Genomic DNA, 12,557 nt, shown 5'->3' with positions numbered 1-12,557 from the left:
ACTTATATTTAAACTGGATGCAATAATCATTGAACAGATTTTTTGGTTGAACGCGACAATTTGAATTTTAATATTTTTACTTTATTTTTTTTTTTTGTTATATTACACCCAGTTATAATATTAAGCTACGACCCACAAAGCAGAGCAGTAATGACCGAGCCGATTTTATTGTCAGTTAAACCGTACAGAGCAGCTAACTAATACGAATGTTGATTACACGAGGCTTTGCAATTGCAATTTTTATATTAACATTTTATAATTAATATGAAATGTATAAATTGAATATCATTAGAATAGAGGTCGGGGCGACCGCAAATACTTCGAGTTGCGTTGTCTGCGACATCGCAGGATAAAATTACCAGTAGTTCAACCGTAATATGATAATATCACCAGGGTTTTCAAATGAAAATTAATTTTCGTACTATAGGTAATATGTACAGGTATATGTGTAGCATTAAGCTTATTACAATTTTGTTTCTAGAACATTGCGATATTATGTTATCCTTTGAAGTCGTTACCCCAACAATCTTGATTAATTCAGCATTGTTAACGTAATACTAAATGTAATAGATTAAAATAAAATGAACACTAGACATACTAAATAAAAAAGACGTTTACATATAAGTTTTACCATCTAACAATACCACTTACTATAAGAAAATCGTTTACTGCTGCTGCAGCACTGCTTTGGAATTCCGTTCCCAGTAGTATTGTAAAAGAGTACAAGCCAATTAATCCGTTCAATTTAAGTGTAAAAAAATATTATCTTTCGTCTTAATCGTAACAAGAACATTTGTATTTTATATTATATTCATGGGTTAGTCAATATATGTATATATATTTTCTATATATCATTATGTGTTTTTCTTATATTATATATATTTATTTCTATGTGAGGTACATATTATCTTTTTTAACCACCTTACTCACCACTCTAGGGTGGTTGAGAGAAATCTTTGATAGAGATAAGCTTTCCCTTGTAATACAATTTTTGATAATTAATTGATATGTTTGGTATATAAATAATAAAATATATTTGTCAACCCTAATCAAGTTTTATCACGCGTAGTATTTATATGTCTTCCTAAAGTTTGTTGGTCTGTACACTAGTAGCACATTTTCAAGGATATTTAACCTATATAGGGACCGTTTAATTGGTTCAGTTTTTAGTCCAGTTTTATTCATTTAGTCAGGTAACTCTGAAGGTCGCCGAAATTAACTTTCAAGTGAAAGATTTATAATACTGACGATTTTCGTTTTACGAGTCACGCGAACTCGATTAAATTTTCGATATAAATAGAATTAACTAAACACTAACTTCTATTAATACGATGCACGTGATGACTTCTATTTTAGCGCTCCTAAATATAATTATAAGGATTGTGCGCGAAATTAACTGCCTCCGTGAGATTTGATTTTAAAGTGTTATAAAAATATCACTTATTTTTTTTAACAGACTGTAGCTTACTTAATAGGAAAATGTAAGGCATCGACTAATATATATAATTTATATTTAAAGTTATTTTCTGACGATTTTAACTTGATGTTTTCTTTTACCTAGTTGAATCATCCAAGTTCAGCTGACTAATAGCTATAATGAAAAATACGCGAATAATTTCAGATTCATAGGAAAACTAAACTACTGTTTTATTTAAATAATTTGACATCGCCAACGTCATTGTGTGCTTTTAATTTCTTAATTTATATTAATTTAGAAAATCTACCAATATTTTTAATTTATCAATAATAAAAATCATATTTCGAAAAAACAAAATATGCTAAAATGTTTTGTTTATTCGAAATACATTAGGATATAATATTCAAATTTAAAATTTTAAAAATATCTTAATCAGCGCCCTTGTGTCGAAAAGAATTAAAAGTCCATAGCTCATTGTTATAAACTTAATATTATGTTAAAATAAATTTTAATAATTTAAAAAAAAACGACGTATATATTATTGTAGACAAAGATGTAATCATATGCGATAGTTTAAACGATTCGTTACAAGTGTGTTATTTCACGGTCATGCGAAAACTACGTGACTCAGCGGTCACCATCTGTTGCATTGCTAGCTTCGTATCAAGGTTTCTTGGCTATACTTTAATATGATATATGTGTTTCCTTTTTTGGGTGAAAAAATTAAAAAATTGTTACAAATGTATTCTTTTTTTAAATGAATATGTAATAATGTTACATTCAAAGTTATATATATTATAAAAAAAATAAACGTTTGTGACGACAATATCACGTACAAACAAATCAAGTGTTTGTATGTTGAGAAATTAACAAAGTCTGTCCTACACTATAAAGTGACAATTTATTATCAATGTTATCTTGTTAAGAGTTACGTAATAACTATAAACGCGATAACTCTGCCTTTAACTGGGTAGGATTACTTCTGAAACTGTCAAGTGCAACGTCGTTACGTGTCGCTTCAAGTTTGTGTTTGTCTGTCGGTACAAGTGTGGTGTCGGTTTGTGTTTTATTTATTTCAGGTGTCTCCGCTACGACAGCTTTATGTGCCGCTCTTGTTGGGTTAACGGTGAACGGTTTTAAGTAATCGCTCAGACTAACACTATTGTTTGTCTCTTTCTTTTACAGATGCCGCTGGCCGCTGTCTCGCATCATCTTGAATAGCAATGCATTCGGCGAAATCATTACTTTATTTGATTTTTTTAGACCTGTGGTTATTAGTTTTTCAACGCGATTATATGCGTTTTTACTTATTTCTAGATATTTTCTAATTTAAAAAAAATGTACTTAATCTTTCGAGCTAATTTTCTATTCAATATTGTGTAGAATTCAGCCAACTATATAATATAGGATTTTTAATCATGAATTGTTAGTTCCGGGATTTGATTCTAATCGGATTAAGACTTGTTAGGCGAATGAATGAATGAATAAATGATTGAATTGGATTAAGGATTTAAGTTCAGGTCTATTTTAGTAAATTACTTTGTCGCCGTGTCTTTTTTCATTTGTCGTGATTCTCGTTTTGATTACATTTTTAGCAGCAGTATTTGTACTGGTTTTCTTTACTGATTTTATGGGTTATTAAGTCGTTGTTAGAGCTTGTGGTAACAGGGCTAGCAGATTTATCGATCCCTTTTTATCGTTTTCGATATTTCATACATTAAAAGACGAATCACATAACAGCGTTACAGTTGTTTATTGGTTAATTTATATTACAGATCTATATCGACGTTATGGAACTCATAGATAAATGTTGTGTATTGTGATATCAAGTGATAAAAGTGATAACAATTAAGCGAATGGGCCTTTTAATACGTTAATGAAGTGAATTATAATTTTTATATTATAATGGTTTCAATCTAAAATGGAGAGAAAATTGACTCGTGAGGACTTCATGCGGAAAAGTTTTCGCGCACCTCGGGTGTCTCCAGCTCCTGACTCACCGACTGCGACCGTGAACGGTGCGCCACCACCTTCCCCGGTGTCCTTAGCGATGTTGGAACGAACTTCCCAAACACCACGCACCGAATACGAACTGACTTCTTCAGGCATTGCTCCTAAACGCTTAGAACTAAATAGAGCTCATCCAATACATCTAAAATCGTTCCAAGCGACCGATCCACCCGAAGACAATGGCCCAACACCTCCGTCAGACGATGTTTTACGTAAATTGGAAAGGCAAATCGGCGAAATGGAACGTGGCCTTGAAAGAGCTCAGAATGGTACCGTTCAAGTCGATGAGCGAGTGAGGTACGCGGAACACGAAAATCTTTTACGTACCGGAGTATCTTCAGTGGGCGGTGGGGGGTACTTGCCAGCGGATTCGGACACGGAACACGATGTGGTACCGTTTAATAGAAACGAAAGTACAAGAAGTAGCACGGGAGCCGCGGCCCCTGCTACTAGACCATCTACTCGATTATCCCGAACGAACTCCGATACGCAGCAGCATACGGTCGCTGTCACCGCTCGTTTGATGAGGAAGCTAGCAGATGGGGGTACCAAGGATGAGAAGACGAAAGTGATATCGAGGAAAGCGATACAGGCTAGGATGGAAAGGGTGAAAAACTCTGTAGTTGGAACGAAGCATGAGCACAGAGTGTTGGCAGAACACAGGGCGGAACCTGCGTCCCCAAAAAGCCCCACGTCGCCTGTCTCGACGCGCTCTTCAGTACAGGTAAAAGCAAATGTGCACGTCCATCACAGATAATGTTTTATGTATACCTATTATGGAAAGAAAACTACGAAAAATATTCTTACAAATGGTTTTCTCAACGGCGTTATTCATTAATGTGTTAGCTAAAGTTAATTAGTTATGTCATATACTAAAATGTGTTAAAATATGCGGATTGCGTTTGTTTGATTGAAGTTCTTGTTTGTGTGTCAGAACACGTCGACGATCAAATATTTTTACAATTCGCTTCCCACTCAGACGCGTAAATAGGTGTGAGTAAAGAATGATTAATTTTATTACAAATCGCAGAAAAAGGCTTACACCGACAGTAAAACAGATAATCGGTATTTATATACATAAAATATCTGGGTTTGTTGATTTATGAGTTTCTTTTCGGATTTACGCTTAAAATTCCGAAGAATAACCCGATGTCTTTACTTCTTTACTAATATTATAAATGCGAAAGTAACTCTGTTTGTTACGCTTTCAAGGTTAAGCGACTGAACCGATTTTGATGACATTATGTACGCAGCAAGCTGGAACCCCAAGGACAGACTTAGGCTACTAACATACTCCCCTTTAAACGCAGGCGGACTGAATTTTGGAATCGAGATAGGTTATACTGTCTTAACGCATACCTATATATACTGGCTACCTAACTGACCCACCCGCGGCAGTAGCCGTGACCGTTAACTAGTCAGATATAAAAGTCAAAATCTTAATTCAATAAGTATTCACTTCACTTGAATTGAATTCACTTCACTTGTAAAAAAAAAATTTATATCGAATTTTTAACACCTTGTATGTGTTGAGGAGAATTTAAGAGTCGTTTTTAGTTCATTAGCAATTACGTCATTAAATTTTGTATGACTAATTAAGGGGTTATTTAAACTCTATTTTATACGTTAATATGTAAGAATAAAGTTCATTTTATAATATTTTTTGTATAAGACAATGCATCCAATACCATTTTATCTAAAAGCGAACCGAATGAGTCTTTTTATTGGTAAGAAACTAATTAACAGTGAATTTATTACAGTAGGGTTGTCACTGATGGGAATATTGTCGAATAATGAATACTTTATATTAGGATATTATTAAGCAGTCCAGTCAGTTTGATGACCTCATTTTGTATTTATACATAATTATATTCTAATCGTAAAACAACAAAAAATCATTTAGCCTTCGTCTGTAAAAAATATTACTAAAGCATTGTGTCATAAAAGATTGTAAGATTTTTAATAGTGCCATAACGCCGTATATCACCGTCGATTTTTAACGGTAATAAATTTTAAGCGTCCCCAGCAACACATGTTCTTAAATTTATGTTAAGATTTGAACTAGATCAGATTTAACATGTGTTAATGTTAATACATCAGGTGTATAAATCATTCAGATTAGTCTTTTTTATAGTATAGGTAGGCGGACGAGCATATGGGCCACCTGACGGTGAGTAGTCACCAACGCACATAGACATTGGCATTGTAAGAAATGTCAACCATCGCTTACATAGCCAATGCGCCACCAACCTTGGGAACTAGGATTTTACGTCCCTTGTGCCTGTAATTACACTGGCTCACTCATTCTTCAAACCGGAACACAACATCATCAAGTACTGTTGCTTTGCGGTAGAATATCTGATGAGTGGGTGGTACCCACCCAGACGAGCTTGCACAAAGCCCTACGACCAGTATACTTTTTTTTTCTTATACGTTGAAACGGTAGTTGAACATTTTGCTCATTAGCTCTACGATGTTAAAAAAGGATTTAATCTAACAAATATATAAAAGTACAAAAATACCTTACATATTTACAAACGTATTATAGTCGTAAATTATATATATATATATAATAATAATAATAATAAATGATATATTCTATTATTACATCTTTCCCAAATAGCTCTCGTTTCGTTATGACTAGAAAAATATCTCTATCGTATACATAAAATATGTACGTTAAAACATATATTATGTATACGATAATTCATCAGAAATTGTTTTAATATCGCTAGGTCGCTTGAGACAGTTTTACATTGCCATCAATTATATATACTTTACCGCATGTAAACGCAATATTAATAATTTTTTGTTTGTTCGCAGGTAAACCAGAGTTTTGTTAAAAGTGTACAAGGGTAGCCGTAAAAAAATGTTGTTGAGGTAAGTCATTGATGTCACGATTTTAATTTGATCATATATTATGTTTTATGTTCCTAAAATGAATATTATGAATATTTTTTTTAAATTATATTGCTACCTCAGAACAGGTCATTTATGAACCGATTTGGATTTTTTTTACACTTCCCATTTGGTTCCATTTAAATTTAAAAAAGAAATACTACTCCTAAGGGTGAACAAATAGGATCTTTATGGACTCGAATTTAATTTGAAATTGGTTTTATTTTAAAAATACATAATTATGATCATGTTACTTATATTATTTGGAATAAGCTTTTTTTAATTAAAAAAAAACACAAGGCAATTAAAATCGTAATTCATAAATTTTAATTGTGATGTGTTGAAGTCACATCCAACTACTAAACTGAATTAAAAAAAACACATACATAAACAAATACAGCTTGTTATATACATTAACACTGTGTTACCCGAAGAATGTACGTTGTTTGAATACTTATTCATAAAATGTCCCCTTTCGTTACACAAAACAAAGGAGCGATTTGACGCGCGTGGACGTAATCGAGCAAAAATGTGTTATCTTAATGCCTTTATATGGTAAAAGCGAAATAATCACACTCCATGCGGCAGGCTCGTGTGACGTAGCCAAGTAGCCGGTCACGATTGTTGAAATTGTGATGTAATTCAAATCTTGGATTTGTTTTCATATGCACTTAATTAATAAGCGTTCTTTATAATCGGATGCTTTATTTTTAACAATATATATACGATCGATGACTGTCAACTGGCAAGAGAGGTTACTGGTGGTAGAGCCTTGTGCAAGCTCGTCTGGGTAGGTACCACCCACTCATCAGATATTCTACCGCAAAACAGCAGTACTTGGTATTGTTGTGTTCCTGTTTGAATGGTGTGAGTGAGCCAGTGTAATAAGTTTAAATTAGTTCCCAAGGTTGGTGGCGCATTGGTGATGCAAGCGATGGTTAACATTTCATACAATGCCAATGTCTATGGGCGTTGGTGACCACTTACCATCAGGTGGCCCATATGCTCGTCCGCCTTCCGATTCTATAAAAAAGAGAGTCGGTTTCTATTTTATATAAATAATAAAAGTATACATAAACTTGACATTTTCCTCAAAAGGAGACCGCTCCTTTTGTCGAATATTTGCAGGCAAATACTTGAAAAAAGTAAATAGTCTAAGATTCGATTTCAATACTGTCACACATCACTGTCACACTTTTGACGTAGAGACTTCATTTCCTCCACGACTAGTGAAATAGGAAAATATTATAATATCTAGAATTGACTGATTTGATTTAAAGTTAGTAAAAGTTACTGGTGGTAGGGCTTTGTGCAAGCTCGTCTGGGTAGGTACCACCCACTCATCAGATATTCTACCGCAAAACAGCAATACTTGATATTGTTGTGTTCCGGTTTGAAGGGTGAGTGAGCCAGTGTAATTACAGGCACAAGGTACATAAAATCTTAGTTCCCAAGGTCGGTGGCGCATTGGCTATAAGCGATGGTTGACATTTCTTACAATGCCAATGTCTAAGGGCGTTTGGTGACCACTTACCATCAGGTGGCCCATATGCTCGTCCACCTTCCTATTCTATAAAAAAAAAAAAAAAAAGTAACTACTTAGCTTCTTGCTAGTTTTTCTTGGTAGAATCAACATTTTTTTTGTAAAAAACTACATTAAAACAGCGTTTACTAACAAATTCCGCGAGCTGTTTTTATTATTTTCAATAAATATTGTCTTATATTATTTTCAATACCGGCTTCTGTTTACTGATCCGGACTTGTATGCTTCTCAAATTAAAAAAAAAAATGCTAAACACATTTGTGAATTTAAAGTTAAGCTGGCGTAACTAGTAGTTTTATAATTGTTCATCTCCTTCATCACCTCATCCAGGGGAAGACCCCTCAGAGGCGACTTTTCCACTTCGCTTCTCTTCAACAGCGTGTTTAAACCTTCTACCTAGTCAATAGAACTTCCTTATATCCTATGTTTCAGGTTAAATTTCATATACTTTCCTTAATAAAACTCGTAATATTATAAATATATATCATATTGTATCAATAAATACTCGTTACGTAGTTTTGGTTTACATATAGTATGTAAGTATCAAGTCGCTTTGACGCAGAGAAGCCCTACCGGAACCTCGCAAAGCCCTTATCATATGATAAAATACTGTTCACGATTATATACCTTACTACTTTTAGAATACGTATTAAAATTGGTTGCAATATCTCCTGTATCTTAATACTATTCATTTATATTGAGTGTCATTGAGAAGAGTGTATGTTGGAGTATAATTATATAATATGTGACGTGGAATAATATATATGCTTAACATAATTGACACTAGTGGTATGTTAAATAAGCGTTACATTGATGTATTATTCGAATATATTAAACGATTACAAATATATATAAGAACAGTTTAAAAGGATTCGTCTGTTTGTAAAATAATTATTTATTTATTGCCCGTAAGTATATCTGTCTGTGTTTGTATGTCGAATATGAGGCATTAATTCAAAATTCATAATAGAACTTATTTGATCTTGTTCTTATCTCTGTTAAATATAATGTAACATCGTTATTAGTTAATTAGGGTTTCGGGGAATGTGTGAATTGCACCGACCCTATATAAATAAATGCAGCCTGTCTGATGCCCTCAGTGCTTGGTAATGCTTACCGCCGTACTGTTGGTTGGGAAGCTGACGTATTTGATTGATTGTTGCGCTGCGCTTAACAAAAAATCCTTTATTCAGCTCCTACGAGACGGTATGCGCAGTTTGGAATAGAGTTACCCATTATATACATATTTAAAATTAGTCAGGCTATGAGTACATATAATTTGTACATTCCGTTCACGGCCACGGTCAACACACTGTGCAATAAACGTCATATAAAAAAAAAAATAACTTTTGCTAAATCTATTTCTATATTTTTGCAGTTTGTACTATATATTAAATTATATCCAATCCGGTCAACATTCAGGCTGCTAGCGGCGTGCGGTGTGCCCGAGATACATTCTCGTACTAATACATTCCGTTTAAACTATTCATTACCGTTTGATCACATAGCTCACATAGGTACTCGTGTACATATTGCACTATGGTTGAACGATTGTAATTATCTTTATATTATTTTACATTTTTAAATATTATTAAATAAATTTATTTCGTGTATTGTACGAAACTGGACAATAATTAAAGAAGCCTAATCTCGAGGTTTTCAAGTCGCCAAATTATTTTAATTTCTGCCAAGTTACATCCCCTACCAAAGTTTTAATCGATATGACAAATTATTAAGGTTAAATTCTTCCAAGATTTATTTATATGTTTATTGAACTTCAACTGACTAAGTTATTATTAATTAACGTTATAATGAATTAATAAATGAAATCTGGAAGGCGAAAACTTTATAATTATATATTATAATACGTTTAAAGATAAATGTTAAAAATATATTTTTAAATGTCATTCCAATGAAAACAAAGTATAGAACACTAGATGTTTCATTAGTCTAAGTGATTTCGGACCAGTATGTAGGTTAGTGGTGTTTGTGCTACTTCGAGTTCGGGGACAACGCAAATTTAACGAGCTTAAATTACAATCTATATATGTTCTATGATTTACTGGTGGTAGGGCTTTGTGCAAGCTCGTCTGGGTAGGTACCACCCACTCATCAGATATTCTACCGCAAAACAGCAGTACTTGATATTGTTGTGTTCCGGTTTGAAGGGTGAGTGAGCCAGTGTAATTACAGGCACAAGGGACATAAAATCTTAGTTCCCAAGGTTGGTGGCGCATTGGCTATAAGCGATGGTTGACATTTCTTACAATGCCTATGTCTTAGGGCGTTTGGTGACCACTTACCATCAGGTGGCCAATACGCTCGTCCACCTTCCTATTCTATAAAAAAAAAAAAAAAATATGAATATATATTGAAATAGTTATCTCGACGAGGAAGAAAACCAACATATATTTAAACCAATTATATGTAAACGAATCGAGTATACTATTGTTTTATCATAAGCACCAAAAACGTGTGCAAATATTCGTTTGAGTCATGAGTGAAACTGGTTTAATCCGCACTAACAAACAGGTGAAGTTGAATAAAAACGTGTAAAATAGAACAAAATTATATATAAGCTTTTTTTTATAATAATTTCTTAAATAGTAGTCGCCGTGTTCTTCGGTTTTTCTTCATTTATTGCGTGCGAACGAGTGTTACCATTAAGTTCAATTATTTATCACAATAATAATAACTTAATAATAATTGCGTACGTAAAAAAGATGACCTACTAAGTTTTTTCCGAGTAAATATACTCGGAAACTTATTTAATAAAATATATAAATTCCACACCGTATTTGTGTTAAAAAAACAATTTTGGCCTATGTACTTCAATTAAGTATGTTTTTATTTTAACTACCACTCAATTGACTTTCGATATTTTTTTTAATTCCTTGGTTGTTCAACTAGAGCTGTATAAAAATTGTATTTTTATAAATAAACCTATTTTGATACAAAATACTCTTATAATGTATTAAGTAGTTTTCATGTAATAATAATTCTTTATTTCGGTTTTTACTGAAGTAGTGACTATCAATTTTGAGGTCTCCTAGTCTTCAAAAACTCACTTTGGCAGGTGAAATTAATGGTCGGCTTAGAAGTTGAGTTATTACCGAAATTTAGTACTCACGCAACAGGGATCGTCTTAAATTCAATGTAATTATGATAGCTGGCTTTTTGACAGAAGGACAAAAATCGGTGTAAAACTATTCACTCGATATAAATACGTTTATTAATAACGCCGTTTGTATACAAATTTTCTCACGTTACAGATATTTTAGCAATGATCTAGTCGTGTTTATGGGTTGAGCTTTAGGAATTTCAATCGCTTATAGATCGGCTTTATCGCGTGTGGGATACTCGTAATGGTTAGTTCGAACTAGAGCCTAGGTAGAACTAAGTTATTTAGACTGATTATATTACACTGTTGTATCTGACATTGGATTTCATCACTTTTTGAATTACTCTGTCCTAACATCTGAAAATACAAAAAGTAATAGACATTTATTTTATTGAATTAGATATGGCATTTACGTTTTACGTTAAGATATCTTGATATAAAATTACTTATAAAAACCTTTGAAATTGACTATATTTTGTAACATTATGCCTATAAAGTAAATATAAAGTCTATTCCCGATTAAAGCTCGCTAGTTTTTAAATCAATCATTGCTCTATACGTACTATTATTAATAATTCGTTGTGAATTCAAAATAAAAGAAACCAGCATACCGCTGTGACGCAACTTAGGTGGGGTGAAATGCAATCGCACCTCTACAATCCACTTATATTACAAGAATGTATACATTTAAATATGATCCTTTAGCATTTATTTTAAAGATGCATTTCCCTTGCATACACAAATGACGATGAGACGCTTTGAATTTTAAGTTTTAAAAAAATGGGGCGCTTGTTACCCCGCGATACCCGCAGTGTGATTTCGGACATTGTCGCGTACCGACGTCCGTCACGGATGCGTAGTATGGCGTTTGTTTTTAATTGTTTTTGTGAATAAATTCTAACCATGGCCAGGAAAAGGGTAAGGGTTCCTGCCAGGATGTAATAGTGTTGTGAACTAGTGTTGTCAGTTAGGACGGATTTTTTTATAGCAAATTATTGTTTGTTTTTTCGTTTTTAATATTTTTTTTTTTTTGGTTTATTCCATTTTGTGTAACAAATTCTTTCAAAAAATAGTTAAAACTATATAATGAAAAAGTGGTGCTTATAACTAAAGTAGGATTTCCGGTAGGTAGGTCGAGAAAACGTTACAGTTGCATTTTTTATTCACGAGATCCTTTAGATCTTTTTGACTGAATTAGCGACACAAAGAAATAAGTTCGAATAAATTGATTACTTATTACTTCATATTTTATGAAATATGTCAATTCGTTATTCTTACTTTACTCACGAACAATAATAATAAAAATTTGATATAAAAATATATTTCGTATTGCAACACACGATGTTGTCGAGGTTGAAATATTTAATTAAACTGCTGAACCAATGACAGTTACAAATATTGTATTAATTGTATTGATAAGGTGCCATTCAAAATAATATAATAATAATAAAATGTTTTTCGTATTTCAATGTATCATATAATAAATAACAAATATAAATAATTGTACATCAACAACGCAAACATTGTTAAGCGAGTGTTTAGTTAAATATTTATCTTTTATTTATTAT

At 32.7% G+C, this 12,557-nt stretch overlaps 1 protein-coding gene across 10 annotated transcripts in view; it reads left to right on the top strand.

The window, feature by feature from the left end:
* The window catches only part of LOC126778434 (serine/threonine-protein kinase MARK2), a 132,410-nt gene that overhangs the window by 66,280 nt on the left and 53,573 nt on the right, over nucleotides 1-12,557 (top strand). For 6 of the 10 annotated variants that reach the window (XM_050501954.1, XM_050501953.1, XM_050501956.1 and 3 more), the window contains one exon: nucleotides 3,193-4,151. The exons of the other annotated variants lie outside the window; for them this stretch is intronic. In XM_050501954.1, the coding sequence (XP_050357911.1) occupies nucleotides 3,339-4,151 (813 nt within the window). In that variant the 5' untranslated portion in view covers nucleotides 3,193-3,338. Of the gene's footprint in view, nucleotides 1-3,192; nucleotides 4,152-12,557 lie in introns of those variants that run through there. 10 annotated transcript variants of the gene reach the window in all.

Source organism: Nymphalis io, chromosome 26 (assembly GCF_905147045.1).
Source record: "Nymphalis io chromosome 26, ilAglIoxx1.1, whole genome shotgun sequence".
Lineage (NCBI taxonomy): Eukaryota > Metazoa > Arthropoda > Insecta > Lepidoptera > Nymphalidae > Nymphalis > Nymphalis io.
This window is presented reverse-complemented; position numbering and strand designations above follow the sequence as displayed.